The following is a 16,875-nucleotide window of genomic DNA, read 5'->3' as shown; positions in this document are numbered from 1 at the left end:
TTTATACCACACTTGTTGCTGGTTGCCTTTAAAGCGGCAACTGTAGGGCTGTGAATGTGTTAACATTTAGTTTCTGATCAATCTTGGGGCGTCTGTGTATTAATCATCGTACTTCTACTAATTTTGGTGTTGTTCTCCCCTTGTTGACTTGGTCTAATAACAACTGTGTTAAACTTACAGTGTGTCACACTTACAGTAAGACTCACAGCAGGAGTCGTCCTCCATTTAAGGGGTCTGCCCCTCGGCCCCTTCTGCTAAAACGTACGTTCACCCCTGCAGTAAACCCTAAAGCTGTGTCTCCTTAAACCTCTGTCGGTGGTTTCATAAGTTGACCCTTGACCTTATAGTAGATCAGGTGACCAGGGCACTGCTGTGGAATGTTCCCCTTTGACTTCTCTTCATTTTCTAATTTCAAAGCTCTCAACACTTTGGATTCTTGGCATTTTAAATACTCCAAACAATCAGTTGAACCCGATTAAAAACGTTCGAGCTAAATCCTTCACGCTGATAATGTTACGACAGGCCTTCCAGCGTACTAATGTTACACAGGTGTAATGTTTATTATTGCAGCCGTTTAAGCTTCTTACCTTCTCTGAACTCTGGAGGAGTTGAAGCTGGAGTTAGTTTAAACATTTGGAAAAGTGGCATCGGATATTTTCTGGAAATACCCCCAGCCAGCTTTAAAGTATAATCACCAGGTGACCTCAGGGTGGGGGGAGGCACACGGAAGGAGAGCTTTTTGAAAACCAAGGACCCTTTCTTCGTCATGACTAGACCAGGTGTCAACCCTTCACTCAGAGTCTAACTGTTCCAGAGAATATTTTGATAAGGGTTCATGAGTTTGTTCTAAATACAGTGGGACCTCGAGATTCGATAATCCGTTCCAGGACTCGAGGTGCTCGTATCTCGAAACATTTTCCCATAAAAAATATCTCTTCCAGCCGCTTTAGGATGGTACTTATCGTGGATGTAGTGCGATCATACATGCGTGCTAGATCAGTCACGCGGGCAGGCCGCTTTAGGATGGTACTTATCGTGGCTGTACTGCGATCAGTCACGCGGGCTCCACGCAGCCTGTGTTTTCCTGTTTCTTAATAAATTGCTTTTAGCACCTGGTGGTCGTCATCCTCACTGCAGGGCCGTCACACAGCAGGCGGAATAAGTTTTACTGCTGACAGCAGCGAGTGCTGTGCTGACAGGAGGCAGGCGATAGCATACACGAAAATACCAAGTGTATCACTTCCTGTGAGGACAACAAAGTTATCACTGCATCAGCATGATGTCAAAAGCTGCACGGAGCAAGAATCAGAACCAAAGTTGTGTCACCTGCAGGTTTTATCAAACTGCTGAGGCCCAAACCTTCCCACTGTGCCCGAGCACAGCTGCCTTCTTTCAGTCTCACCTTTCACATTTTTCACTCTCCCATCAAGCGGAGCCGCCTTCTCCCTCATCCTTTCCTCCAAATGAAAGGAGATTGCTCTCTTCTGGAGGAGTGGGAGGGAGAGAGGGGTGATGAGCAGCTTACCTCCAGCAGGGATTAGCCTTATTAAAATGAAATAGTCTAGTCCTGAGTGACAGAGCAATGGAGGTGAAGGAGGGAAGGAGCAGTGGAGGACGGAGGAGAGGGCTCGCTACGTTGTGTGAGGCCCCGCTCCTGAGGATCTGAGGTGCCGCTCCTCGTTGTTCCTCTCCTGACTCCTTTCTTCACTTTCACCTCTTGCTCTCTCCTCATCCTCTCTCCCTCTCCTCTGCTCTGTTCTCTCATCATCGCGACTGATCTGTCAGCGGGGCGTCAACAGATCTGCCCGGAGTCTCTCTGATGAGCTGCCAAGTACATGGGCTGCCGACCAGAGAGGCACAGAATACCCCACTCAAAACAGAAAGGATGGAACCTTGGTGAAATATGTTTAATAGCCCTCGCATTGAAGAACCCGCATGTTTGGAATGTGCCGAGTCCGGGTCAGAACATTAAGGTTCCCAGCAATTACCCAAGACTAGGGCCTTTCTCAGTGCCCTCAGAGTGTAAATTACCCAAGACTAGGGCCTTTCTCAGAGTGTGCAAGTTTTGGAAACTTACGACAACGTAGAAAATACACATTTTCCTCTGTCTTTTTGCGTGGGTTTTCTCCGGGTACTCGGTGTACTCCTGGTTCCTCCCACAGCCCAAAAACATGGTCTTTAGGAGTTTAGGTTGATCTTCCACTCTACGTTGACCATAGGTGTGAATGTGAGTGTGAATGGTGAATATGTGCTGCCCTGCGATGGACTGGCAAACTGTCCGGGGTGTAACCCCCACACTCACCTGTTGACGGCATCATGGGATCAATCTTGGGATCAAGTAAAATTCTTTACTGATCCTTCAGGAATTATCCTACCTTTTTTGGGAGGAGGGCAGGTGAAGTACTCGCACATTATAGCGTGTATTATGTAGACATTAAAAAAAGCTTGAAACAAATCTGGTGTTTGTCAGCTAAAGGCCGAGAGCAGCAGAGATTAGAAGAGACGAGAGAGGGAGAAAAAGACTGGTTTCACATGCAGGTGGTTGTCAAGGATGTTTACTTTTACAGACTCGTATCTTCGAGACTCTCCGTCTCTCTCTCTCTCTCTCTCTCTCTCTCATTCCACCCCCTCGCCCCTCTCTATCTTTTGTTCTCTCGAATTAAAAAAATGAAACAATACTTAAACAAAACACTTTTGTTTGCGCCAGCGAGACAATCTGATATCAGGTGACGACCCTGACTCTTCAAACAAGCCGTAAACGACACATTTTTGGAACCCCGATATAAATCTGTTTCATTTGTTCATCTTCTGTTCTTCTAACCATAAATGATGACTAAATGCTTTGTGGCAGGAATCCATCCTGGATATTAAAAGATGAAATAGGGATCGATTTATTCCATACATGACATTTAGTGTCACCTTATTTCACTAGAATAAATTCCAGCCTGACACTAAATGTATAGAAAGTGAAATCTTCACCGGTCTCAGGGGGCGGGGTCTGCAGCTACACTATGTACTGTGTACATTTTGTTCCCTGGAGCTTCGTCATACCTGTGAAAACAGCCATAAATACATGAAGTGAACTCACAGTCGTGACATCAAACAAGGCTGAAAACCATTTAGTGCTGAAAGGCCTGCGGCTGCTTCCACGTCTCGTGTCGGCTGCCAGAGATGTGTATCACCTCAGCTGGAGCCACTGAGGCCCAGACTGTACGGGCTGCTGTTTGACCTTTTATTTTTGGGAACCAACTCTGATTTTTTTTTAGAATTCCCTGCACTACTCACTGACATAAGTTGAGGGTAACACACAGCACACCTCCCAAAGTGCTACGCTGGCCACAGAAAAATGCAGCCCTTCCAGCAGTGAATTTTACATCTCGACAGAATGCAGCTGCATCCTGGGAATGTCCCTGAAGCTGAAAGTCATTCTGGGAGATTCCCACAAGCCGGCAAGGGCAATTCCCAAACTTATTTATCTCTGTCCTGCTGGGGTTAGATGGCAGTGCTCTTACAGCCAGGAGATTATTCTCTAAAAAAACAAAAAATACATTCGAGTTTCATCAAGTTTTAGATAATCTGTTCACATTGGGTTTCAATAAAACAAAGACGGGCTTTGGATGTTGTGTAACAGCAGCAGTGAGTCATTTCAACGACCTTGATCGGAGCTGAAGAAAAGGGAGGCAAAAAATTAAAACTGTACGGTATTTAAAAGCAAGTATCTCACATTTTCGTCTTTTTTAACATTATAATGCATGAATGACATGAACTGTGTACAATAACGTCACCCTCCATCCACTTATTATTGCTCTAATACTCATACAATAACACACATGTTATTTGAACACACTGCTGAAAGATTTTTTTTCTTTTCAAATTTAAAATAACGTCTCAACTTCTTGCATGTGTTTGCCGGGGTTTCAACTTCAGGTGACACCACTGCCTCATCTGGCCAGAAGTTGGTAATTCTGCAAAAATGGAGCTAATTTATTTTTCATAACTACAATTTATGTATTACCAAAATCACCTGCTTTGTATTGTCAATAGCTGCCATTAAATAAACACACTAAAGCTAACAAGCTAATAGGACGATGCAATTCATAGGAAATCAAATTGTGTTTGATTTTTCACTAAAATTGTCTTGGTAAACTTAGAACTGGAAAATATACCAAATAATACAAACACTTCCACTGGAAAAGTCACTCAGCTTGTATAAAATGTCAACATGTCAAAATGTCATAACTGTAAAAGGAAATCATCACATTCAGGTGTAAAATAATATGTTTTATTATGATCATACATTTCCTAGGATCAATACAGAGCACATTTTGTGTTTAGTTAGCTGACTTTTTTTTTTCTCCAAAAGACAAAGAGGACAAATGTGTTTGATGTAACATGAAGGCGATTGGATAGTGACTTTATCAGCGGCGGATCATGAAAAACATTGAAATCAATGAAGCTGGATGTGGATCACAGAATAAATGTTTAAAATGAATTTGACAGTTTATGGCTCTGCGTCAACACAGATCGCTGCAGGGATGAAGAAGCCGAATCACGGTGCTCACTTCAAATGTCTTTCAAGGCATGTAAAACTTCACGGACGACTTTTATTCCAAGACCGAAGTTTGAACTGGTCTTTATCAACACAGGGCAGAGAAAAGACTGACGGGAAGATGGTGGTGTCCTGGAGAAAGACACATTAAGCCAGAAGAGAAACAGCTGGCGTTAGCCTCGTTAGCTCGGATGCAAAACACATGCTGCTGGTCTGCTCACCTGCTCACTGAGCAAAACTGTCCAGAAAATCTCATTCTTTTTCCCAATTTAGGCAAAAATTGCACTTTCTGGGTCTTCTCTCACAGCAACAATGTTACTATTTGGACAGAATCAGGTAAATTACTTTTTTTAAAAGAGAAAGAGATGTTTAATGTGAAAATTCGACACTAGACCAGAAGCCAGGGTAGAAATCATGAAATTGCAGTCCAAACACATTTTTCAGACTGGCCTCTACAGGGAAATCGGTCGAGGGATCTTTAAATTATTCATTGTAGTTCTGCAGCAACGGCGTAAACCTGTCTCTGTGAGCCATTATTTTAAACTTGAAGTGAGTTTCAGAGTTTATATTCTTTTACTTTTTGGCTCTTTATTGACTTATGCAAACAAGGCCCCTGTTTGTGTCTGAACGCTGGGAAAAGACAGATGGTCTGAAGGAACCCTGCTGAAATTAATTTCACAGCAGCAGCAACTTCAGTTTTACTGTGGATCAGAACACTAACAATTACCATAAATTACCATAAAGTAAGAAAAGAAAAAGTTGAAGTGAGCAAAGTAGGAAAAAAACAAGCTATATAAGAATTTTTAATCAGCAAAATATGAGGATTTCTATATGCGACAATAAAAGGACTTTATCTGTAACATAAACCTAAATGTTACATCATCTTAAAAAAAAGCCTCTAAGTCATTTGGAGAAAATTTTGAATGACACCAATATCTGTTTATTCCAGGAACAGAGTGATAAACAAACAAGCATACATTTCAAAATAGACTTTTTTTTACACATAAATATCAAATACAAAGGCGGGTGAGACAGAGCCTTGTTTACGTCGGTAAAGCTTTTGACCATGCAACGTTCAGTACCTTAAAAAACAACAACACAGGAACACAGCTTAGTCCAGCAGAGACATGAAACAATGTCAAATATACATGTATACACAATATAACAAAAATATCACCTTTTTACTGCGAGAGCACAATGGCATCATATATATTACAGCTGAATTTGTACCATTAGTCCAGCACATTAACATGTGTACAGGTAGCTTGAGGAAAGCAAAAAAAAGAAGCAACTATTGCGAAAAGTCAACACTACGAGGTCATCAGAAGTATTTAAATACGCCGTTCAAACAGAAGCTGTAAAAAATAATATACTCCGAATACATTTATATAATTATATACATTTACATAAAAGGTTAAATACTGATCATTCTGAATCCCTGGATTGTTTGAAAACATCCTTTGTCGATTTAGGCAGCTACGCGGTAAATGAGCTGTACTAACAGAAGCTTGCGGCTGCTCTGAAAAGTTGTGCTTCACATTTGAGCTGTTATTAATTCACGGTTTTTGCCAACAGCTGGGAGAAGCAGAGGGGGTTTAAAGGTGAAGATTTACATTTTCACTGTGGAGAAACAATATATTTTTTAGCCAAAGTTTTTAGCCCATGGTTGTCTAAAATGGGTTAGGGTTTTATTGAACTTTAACCTCTAAGCTTTTTACAACACTTACTGTAAATGAATTAGACAGGGAGCATGCTCGTAATTTCTCACTATAATGTTCCTCTAGCTAAGGTACTTAGACTGTGGTCAGAATTTCAATGTCAGAATGTGACTGATCTCCTCATCAAAGTCTTGGCAAACGAGTCCAAAAAAAAAAAAAAACTTCCCCTAATCTCTGAACTATTCCTTTATTAAACTTTGATATAATTCCCCACATGAAATGTGTTCTTCTGATTCAATGTTGAAACAAATCAGGAAACAAAGTCAATCCCCCTCTTATAGAACCAGTCTGATAGCAGAGTGTAGATAGGTGTTCAAACTTGACAAACAAACTTAAGCTTAATAAATTTCGACATATATTAGAAAATGACACATTTATTCGGCGGTTGTTCCTCCCTCCTTTCAGCCCACAGCCATTTAATTTTTACTGTGTTTCTATTGTGACCCTATCGTCTACCTCTTAAGTGCATTACTGTTGTATAACATTTCGTGTTTCATCTATAGGAAAACTCTCCGCAGCTGAAATTAGGAAAATAAACAGGACCCACAAAATATTGTCTCTGGATTTTTAAGGAGAATTTCTATCCAGCTCCTGGAATATCTAATTCCATGAATAGGAAGGGCAAAAGCCAGAAAATGTTGGCCGCAAAATTTAATAGTATTGTTAAAACAGAACATCCTTGTTTTGACCAAAGTATGCGAGGAGTGGCAGGACTCTGACTTTTTTTTAGCATTTTCCTGATTTGTTAATTCTGTCTTTCCTGTCCACACCATAATGCTAATTTTCCAATTCTGCCAAGAATAAGTCAAACACTGGTGTGTTTTGTTAAGAATGTGAGTGAAAAAACATTCTTTTCCTGGTAACTTTTTTCTGATTTAGTACCAGTTCGCAGTGTTGGATCTCAGTACCCAGGAGAGAGTCGTACCTCACAAAAGTAAATCTTTTTAACTGAAAAAATACTTTGACTAATCATTAAGATGATTCAACGTGAAAAGGAGATAATGTATTCAATTCCTGGATGGATTTTTTTCGTTAGAACCTGGGTGTACCACCTTCGCACAATTAAGGCACCTTTTAAACCCCTGAGGGGTGAATGGGTTCTTCTAATAAGAAGAGAAGCAACAATAACAACACGGAACACAGAACCAAACTCAACCAAAACATGAAGTTAAACAGTCAACAAATCAACGGAAAACCAAAACATTAGGAATGACTGTGGGTAAAGTACGAACAAACCAGAAGTGCCCTGTTACATTTTCTCCCATTTCATCCTCAAACGGTTTCTTACAGCAGCGGCGCCAGAGTGACCTCACAGGACCTCCATGGAAACACTGTGGCTGGATTTCTGAAGCATCTCAACTGGTATAGAAGGACCAACCTGAACCTGAACAGACTTTTCGAGAGAGTGTGTGTAGCTGTGTGTGTCTGCCGGCAGTCAGTATCCGATGTTAAGCTTGTTCTTGTTCAGTTCTCTCTCCAGGTTTCCTATCAGAGTGTCGATGCTCTCCTGCAGGTCTCTGAGGTTCACTCTGTTGCTCAGCACAGGGCTGATGTCCTGGATCTTCATGTAGGCCTGGTAGGTGTGCTCTTTGGGTAGCGGAGGAGGCAGGATGTGGTCGCACATCCTTTCCTCTTGCACCTCGTCTTCTAATATCTGCGTGTTGCCGGGAATATCATTTTCCAGATGCTTTTCTTCGTCCGTCCAATCCTCGCTCTCTTCGAATTTGACCAAATCCTCTTGTTGAGGTTGGTCCAGGTCTGGAGGATCACTCACTGGACATGTGTCCTTCTGCTCTACATTGTCCTGCACATCTTCGGATTTCTGCTGGCCGTCCTCCGCTGCCTCCGTGTCCTCAGAAGGCACGTCGTCATAGTCCGCCTCCTCTCTGCTGGAGGGCAGCAGTATTTCGGAGGGAATGTAACTCTCACCGCAGCCGCTCCAGTCGCCGGCGTAGCGGTTGCTGGGACTGTCCAATCGGCCAGGTTTAGGCCTCAGAACACCTGCCATCTCAGCCTCAGAGAGGTTCAGGAACTGGGGGCGCTCCTTTCTCCGGCGCAGAGGAGGAGCAGAGACCTGGTCCGATGGAGCCTGTAGCAGAGAGATTGCTGGAGTCTGAATGGACGACTGGCTGTATGGGTCTATAACTGGAGGAACAGAAGACAAGAGCAATGGTTACACAATATTCCAAGAAATTCCTGGATGGATCAACATTATGGGATCTTTGAGTAGGATGAAGGCATCTACATCACTGGTTTGAACAAGGGATGGCTCGATGTTGTCTGATAACTGTACTGCAACTTGTATCTGAGTATCTGCCAATACTGATATCGATCCGATACCTTCTTCTTTCCTCCAGCATGCCACGGGCTGCCAGTGCTGGGGCAATAGTGTCCATGTTTATGGCATGTTGTGACTTATCAGATCAAATGGACTGTAGTTGTTTTATTTGATGTTTGATCCTGAAATATTGACCAAGATTGGACTGATACCGATCTTGAATATCGGATTGAAACATCCCTAGTTTGAACCCCTGCGAAAACTGATGTTTTTCTGTATAGATTTTCCAGTTTTTAATGGGGAGTTTGAACCCCTGCGAAAACTGATGTTGATTTTCTAGTTTTTAATGGGCCGTTTCTCCAATGTGTGAATGGGTTTTTACCACCTGTGTGAATGGTTGTTTGTCAGTTTGAGCAAAACTGTCTTTGCCCAAACAGGACCCTCAAAATGGCTCCAGCTCTAACCGTTTTTTAGAAACAGCGTTCATAGATTGTTCCCAAAGTGAGATTTTTAAATCGCTATAGTGCTGTTTAGCCTTGCAGATATTTTTGGTACCTTTTGGTAATTTTTGAAACTCTCCGTCATGGGACATTTCAGTTTCCCAGTGCACTAGAAAACCATTATAGGCGTAGACTGTTGGAGGAACTCCCGTGGTGTGCTGAAGTTGTTGTAGTATTACTTTTGGTTAAGGATACCTGCAGCCCGCTCTAACCTAAAGTCAAACATGCCATGCTGTGCTCAAAGTCAAACACATGCTGATCCACTCCAACACACTCCTTCACTGTGGTGGCACAAAAACCCTACTGTAATAACAGGTCAATAGTCTGACTTGGTTACAGGTGGAACAGTGATCACTCCAGCACAACAAGGAGACGCTGGTTTAATGTACCTACAATTGTTGACATTGCAAGCCCTCACTGGCTGGATTGGAGAGGAACAAAAAACACACAGGACATGTCAAATGTAAGAGCTTAAGATTCTAAATAAAGAACATAAATGAATGCGGTTTTGTCTCCTGAGTCGATTACGAGTGATCTCAAAGCATTTTTGACTGACAGCTTTTTTCATTATCACATAAGAAACGATGATGGATGGCAGCCCGCAGTGGCCTCAGCTCATTCATCAGGAGTTGTGGTTGCTGATACAGTATTTACGTGAGGCAACAGCAGGGGCAGGACCTGCAGCCATCCCGAGGCTAAAGACTGGAGCAATTATCACTTAAAACAAACAGATATTATCCAAACCTCGGAGACACTGTGTTATTTAATCTCAGACATGATTCACTGACGGCGTGATTAAACGATTAAGCAGCAACAGAGAAAATAAAGACCGCAGGCAGAGGCAACATGACTGAAAAAAAAATTAACCTTCCAGGAAAAGGTACACACACGACTTGGACTTCTGCACCTGTCGACTAACTAACGGCTTCTTGTTGCCTCTGGTGTAACTTTTGCTCCTTTTGGCAGGAATTGGCGACTACAGAGTTTTGGCTAACTTGGCTGCTGTAATTAACAGGCTTCTTGTTGCCTCTGGTGTAACTTTCGCTCCTTTTGGTTTTCAGACACGTGTTGGAGTGCACAATGTTCGTCCTTGGACTTCCAAATGTGAGGATTTTGGTGTGGATATATGTTCCTGGTATAGCTATGCTTGTGGAGACACATGTAAAAAGTATTTCAGGACATTCTTGGGAAAATGGGAAATAAGGTTCAGAGTTAGAGTAGGGATTAGACCTGGGCGAATAATTGTATACTTAGGGGTCAGGAAAAGGGGCAAGAAGGTACAATATATGTATGTGAAGTACTCAGAAAATACATACAAAAAGCTGTCTGTTTGTGTGTGTACGTTAGAGAGAGAGCGAGAGAGAGAGGTGTAAAGTGGCCGCTGAAAATATCCCATAATGGTTGTGAAATGCTAGGGTAAAGCTTCAGGGGCTGAGGGCTAAGGTTAAGCCTGGAATGTCTTTAATTATAGTCCAGAGTTCCTACGCTGCAAGGACAGAAGACAGAATCACTCAGGGTGTAAACAAAGGATCGGACCTGGGCTGAACACTTCGTCAAGGTCATTACAGGTCGATTAAGACTAGGCTCCACACAATCAGGTGCAAACAGGTGCCTGATCTGGACGTCTGGTGGTTATTCATAACTCAACAAAATGGGTGGTAGGATTTTCTACAGAACTAAGTCGGCGTTATACCAAGGTTACGTACGTATGTCATGAGCTGCAGAGTTGAATTAATGCTGTTTGACTTGGCTTTAAGAACTTGAGTTGAATGTAAGAACACTAAATTAATGAAACTTCAAAAGTACATTTTAAAATAATTTCAGGTTGGACACTTTTGACTCTCACTGTTTTTCAGATCTTTACGCCAACCTCTGTCTCCTCGTGAGTAACCTTTTGGATCTCTTCCTGCCCGGCTGTGATCAGACAGCTGCAGCTGGTACACAGCAGCTGTGTCGGCAGACAGACAGATGATCTGTGCTGAGATGGGCCGCTACTGGGCAACTGTCCTTGGCTAGTGATTTATCTTAAGACCGAGGATGGACCCCGCCTTGAAGGTTTGGTTTACATTAGGGTTTTGGGCTTGGCCAGGCCGTAGATGAAGAGAGTTTCATCCCCGCAGGACCAACAGATGGCGGTCAGTGGCTATCAGCTGGACTAGTGCCAGGGGTGGATACCCTCGGGTTTCAAAGCAGCGCAGCCCTTTGTACAGCTGAACTTCTGAGCTGGTGCAGACACTTGGGATTAAGTTCAAACAGTACAAACAGAATCCGTTCTTTCAAGATGGGAGAACTAAAGTTCAAACAGTACAAACAGAATCCGTGACAGTAATTAATGTGTTCTTTCAAGATGGGAGAACTGGTAGCATTGACTGATTTAAGACAGAAACTGAAATAAACCAATCACCTGGCCACAGCTGCAGCAGGTAGTGCAGGACCTCGATGTGCTTCTTGAAGTGCAGAGCACTGGCCAGCTCCTCTGAGTCGATGAAGACGCGGTTGGTGTGACACGACGCCTCCTGACGCTGGCTTAGCAACACGGGGCCGAAACACACCGCCAGGTTCTGACAGGTCATCTTGTTGACGTCCTGGTAGGAGGCGACGAGCTTCAGGTGGTCAAGAAGTCTCCTCAGGGTCATCTGGTTTGGAACACACAACACGTTCACAGAAAAATGACAAGAAAAGAGAAAATTAATGTCATTTCATGAGAGGAAAATGGTCTGAGAGTCGCACCAAAAGTAAAGAGAATGGAATATATAGGTACAAAACACCAAATAACCCTAACCGTAAAACAAAAAAAATTATACAATGATAAGATGATAAAATGCCTTGGGCTTGTAAAAATGTCACATTCACTCTTTAGCAATATTTTTGACTTTCAATGTTCTAATATTATTTAATTGATTATTTATTTATATTGATTTTCCAGCTTAAAATACTTTTAAAATAAATCAGACCTTTAGAGAAACTTTAAAAGTTACAAATATATTATTTAATTACAGTGTGATGTTTCACATTATATATATTTAACCCCTGTTATCTGTTTTCACCACTTGGTTCTTTATTTGATCTTTGCCATTGTAGTTCACCTCCCGTGTTTTCCCGCCTTTCTGATTACTGACTCCACCCCAATTAGTTCCTCCTGTTTGTCGTTAACTCAGTCAGTATTTAAACCCTGCCCTCCGTCTGCTTCAGTTTAGTTTCTGCCTCTGTCTGTGCTGCTCATGAAAACACCAGCTCCTGTTTGTACTAGTTCTCTTGTCCTTTATTTTTTTTTCTTTTTGTTTTTTTGTTTTTCTCCTTAAGTTTGATGTGTGTTGTTGTTGAAATGTTGATGTGTGTGTGTGTGAACTAAATGTTTTTGCAACAAGAGATTTAGCCAAACCATGAAGTCATCTCTGTTGGGGCTTGCAGTACTTTAAATGCCAGTTAAACAAACAATGTCGAGTGAGCCTGGGTCCAGATAAGGTCCCAGCTGTCAGTGATCAGTAATCTCTTTGCCAAAGGCTTTTGAGATCCACTGGGTCATGTAGTAACCAACATCAGTTTGACATTGTTCCTGGGGGACCTGGGGGTGTCTGAGGACTGAGGAGTGAACAGCTGCCATACGTCATGTCACCTGCAGCTTCACAGAGACACTTTGTCACATATTCCTGGCAAAACCAGGGTTGGCTGTAGACTTGAACACACCAACGTATGAAAGTGAACATCGGGAGTTGATGTTTTACGACATTTAAGTCATTGTTTGGACTTATGCTGTTTGTAAATTCCCTGTAAAATCTTATCCAAAAACACAATTTACACAACACTGTAGTAAAACTAAGTACATACTCAACTCTTAAGTATACAGACTGAGCCTTAAATCAATTCGCTTTTGGGGGAACATGAATGCGTAACCCAATGCATGAAAACAAAGCAATACCAGTTAAAAACTGTGGGGGCAGTGTTGTGCAGAATAGCTTACTTGCAGTCATGTAAGGCAGCGTTCCCCAACGAACACCACAGCCCAGTTATTTTTTTTTTTTTACAAATTCAAATGATTTGACCAACATAATGGTATTTTTCTCAGTATAATAATAGACATTAGCCTCTGTGTGTGCAACTTCATTAGCAGCGTCCTCGTAACATTGCACTTTTCTTTTAATGCAGAACCTTTGGTCTCATTGGAACATCATCGCAACGTCCTAGCGTCGTCTTGTTTGTCATTGCCTATCTTAAAAAAATTGCCACAGAAAAAAATCTGCTCTCAGTGCTGCCCCCTGGTGAATTTATTTAAAAATCATGCCAAACAAACGTGGGAGGTTTGTAGGCAGTGAAGTTTCGCGTGGGAGGTTTGTAGGCAGTGAAGTTTGAAACAGAAGGATCTCTTCACAAACAAAGGGTGCGAAAATGAGGCGTAGCGCACCACTAATATCACCCAACGCAAAAAGTCTACGTAACAGGAGTCCAACAACAGTAATTTCTCCGTCACTGCCTTTATTATCTGCACCACAATTACCCCTTTCACAAACCACTTTTGTGACACTATTGTTCCGTCATAAAGACTGAGACTCAAAGGGTGGATGTCAGCTTATCCTCCTCACCCTCTCCACCTCCGGCAGGTTCTCCAACAGGCTGGTAGTGTGTTCCGAGTCGGCGTGGTCGTTCTCACAGCCCGCCGTTCCCATACGCAGAGGCCTGGAGGCCATGGACTCCAACACGGCTTCGTACAGCTGCTTGGTGATCAGAGGGTAGGGAAGCTCTCGTAGGTAGTCCTTCAGTACGCCTGAACAAAGAGAGGGAAGGGAGAGAGAATATCACATGAGAGAGGGCGTGGACGTCACAAAGAGAGGGAAGGGAGAGAGAATATCGCATGAGAGAGGGCGTGGACGTCACATCGTTCTACTCCGAGTTTAAAAATATAGTTTAAATCTCATGCTACGTTTTTTTTTAAACGAGAACTCTACGTTCTAAAGTTTGGTGAGGTGACTCGGTGGCATCTGTCGGAGTGCCAGATTGGAGTCAGACCTGACTCTGGGCAACCAGAGGTGATTCCAAGGCCTTGTGTCTGTGACAGTGCTTTCACACCTGTGACCTGCCACGCCCACAGTGCAGACAAAAGCAACGTGAAAACATGAAACCCATGCTGTCTGTCTGTGCTAAGCCCCTCAAATATCGCTGGCATGTCTTTTCTTCAAAGGCGAAGAGGGTTAAAAAAAAGAATAAATAGAGGAATAAAAAGGCTTGTTGGCTGCGTGACAGCTCTTTGTGGTGAGTGCATGCTCTGTTTTTCCTCTGCGTGAAGACGGATCAGTTTTCAGACAAGGCTCCAGGCTGTTATCTACAATATTGGTTATGGTCCAAAGCAATATACACCGTGAATGTGGAGAGACATTAAATTACATCTGAAGAATCGCCATTATCAAATAACCTACATATTTAGTTGATGGTTGAGACCAAACCCTGGTCTGATCACGTTCTGTTGCCCCCAGTATACGTGCTCCTAAAGTCCACATCTATAACAAAGGATTAGGAGAAGAACTGAACTGATCGTGACACCAGCTAGAGCAGTGTTTCCTAAACATTTCTGTGGACCCATATTTTAAAAGTCACAAACCTTTGCGACCCAAGACAATAGACATTATTCGTAAACTCCTGGGAAACGTAATGCGAGACGACCCCCAAAAAAATTTCTTGTGACCCACCTCAGGGTCGCGACCCAGTCTTTGGGAAACAATGCGTCCAGTGTCCATGTTACCTGACCTAATCCAGCTGGTCACCTACTAGTTGTCAAGCAATAGCCATGGCCGCTCATCCACCCTGTGTGTTAGACTGTAATAAACCATTCACATCCAGTCATTTCTTATTACATTCCAACTCTTGATTCAATCATCTCTTCAGGAACACTAGGAACTATTTACTGGGCCAACAGTCACTAGAGACCGAGGACATGGAAAAGTACATAGAAACTAGGGATGGCTCAATACAGGTTTCTCACGATCTCCGATACTGATACTGCAACTTGGAGTATCTGCCGATACAATATCAATCTGAAACCTGCTTTTCTCCTCCAGCGTGCAGGCCTCTTCTGTTTTAGCGTAATTTAGCATTTATGAATGTTTACTTTACGGATGGATTCTCAGCTGATTTGAAAAGGAGCGGCTGTTGGCTTAAGACTCACTCTCTGCAACAGAAGTGTTTTTGGCTTAGGTATCGGTCGGACTCTTGAGTTTTTTTTTTCCCCGATATTAGGTGCTGAAATTTTGACCAATATCAGACTGATACGATCCAGAGTATTGGATCAAGCCCTAATAGAAATTAACAGTGTAAAAAGTGCTTAAACTACGTGAACAGCCGTGGCCTAAGACTTGTGAACCCCACTGTTCACATATATGTGTGGTGGCAGTGTACATCAACAGCCCTACACCACCTAATGCCTCTGCATGTGTTTACATCTGCAGTGCAGCTTCTCCCCTGCTCAATTACAAACTCCTAGAAACTCTCGACGCTTGAGCAGCAATCCGATCACACTGTAGTGGAGGTGTAATCGCCACTGCTGTGGCCTCTGATGTAACACAGACGTGCTCAATCACTTCTGCCATTCAGGTTCAAAATAACCCCTGAAGCCGGAGCGGGAGGATTTCCTTCCCCTGATGAGTCAGGATCATGTCCACTGTGACTGCAGGGATCACAGTCATGTCCCGGTGTCTTGGTAAACATAGAAAGCTGGCCACGTATGTGTGACCGTCCTGTTCTGTGCAGGGACCAAAATAGTCATTTAATCTCTCCGGTGCTGTAAAAGGTACTGATTAGGTGATGGAAATAGAAGTCCAGGTCGTAGCTGTCAGGAAATCAGTGTGTCAGATGTTTTTCTTTACCTCCTGTCTTCTGTTTACATAGAACAGCAAACAGATTCAGAGTAAATCCACAAACATGTACTTAGTGCAGTAGGAACAACTTGACTGGCTTTTAATCCCACTCTGCTGTAGGACTAAGGTATTACTGCTACATATTTCTGAGTACACGGTGCTGGACTTGGTTCAGAATTCCATGGGAGGCAACTTGGTTTTTGACGAAAGTCTGAATTTGCATTCTGTACATAAGTACTTATGTCACTCATCTACGTTTACCACAGTGGTACTGTCATAATCCAGGACAAAGAGGAGGACTTGAAAAATCCTAATCTGGAATTATTATTATTGAATTAGGAGCTAAATGCAGTAAATCAATTCATTATTGATTCAGCCACTGGTATTTGTTTTTGGGTTTACTGTAGACAAGAAAGACTAAAAGAAAAAAAAATTCTTTGGATAAAAAAATGTCTTTCACATTAGGTTCTGTTTGATGTATGAGTTTTCATTTCCTCAGTCTATCAATTCAGTTTTTTTCCTTTTCATCAACGTGAAACTTTGTAAATATAATGTGTATATAGACCATAACGACTGGGGAATACTGGTGCAGCTGTTGCTTCTGGTTTGGGAGAAAAACAACAACATCCTAGAAGAGACACTGCCCTCCTGTGTCACCTCCATCCTCCCCCCACCGCTCCACCTCAGGCACAGGGACATAATGACACCTCTGTGTGACAGCAGCATCAGACTCTTACCTCAACACAGTCTCAGTCAAACAGGCTCTTAAAAACTAATAAAAGGTCACAGCAAATAAACACGTCCCCTGTGCCCTTTCCGCCTGCATAGCTGGGTGTCAACAGGTTTCCATTTAGTGTTTAGCCCTGATTCAGACGCTGGAATGCTCCTGTTATCTGTGCTTTCCACCAGGTTTGGTTTGAAACATGTTCCTGTTCCTGTACACACAGACAGGATACATTCATTCTGGTAAAAAAGCCATCCGCAC

The 16,875-nt window shown here is 42.6% G+C and overlaps 1 protein-coding gene across 2 annotated transcripts in view; it reads right to left on the bottom strand.

Annotated features, from left to right (window-relative positions):
• Nucleotides 1-4,266: 4,266 nt before the first annotated feature.
• Nucleotides 4,267-16,875, bottom strand: part of syde2 (synapse defective 1, Rho GTPase, homolog 2 (C. elegans)) — a 41,321-nt gene continuing 28,712 nt past the window's right edge. For both annotated transcript variants that reach the window (XM_008334186.3, XM_017031262.2), the window contains exons 6-8: nt 13,626-13,807; nt 11,450-11,681; nt 4,267-8,412 (exon numbers count right to left, since the gene is read on the bottom strand). In XM_008334186.3, coding sequence (XP_008332408.1) covers nt 7,703-8,412; nt 11,450-11,681; nt 13,626-13,807 — 1,124 coding nt within the window. In that variant the 3' untranslated portion in view covers nt 4,267-7,702. The remainder of the gene's footprint in view (nt 8,413-11,449; nt 11,682-13,625; nt 13,808-16,875) is intronic.

This window comes from Cynoglossus semilaevis, chromosome 2 (genome assembly GCF_000523025.1).
Source record: "Cynoglossus semilaevis isolate Cse_v1.0 chromosome 2, Cse_v1.0, whole genome shotgun sequence".
Taxonomy (NCBI): Eukaryota; Metazoa; Chordata; class Actinopteri; order Pleuronectiformes; family Cynoglossidae; genus Cynoglossus; species Cynoglossus semilaevis.
Note: the sequence above shows the minus strand (reverse complement) of the source record. Positions and strands in the feature narration are given on the sequence as shown.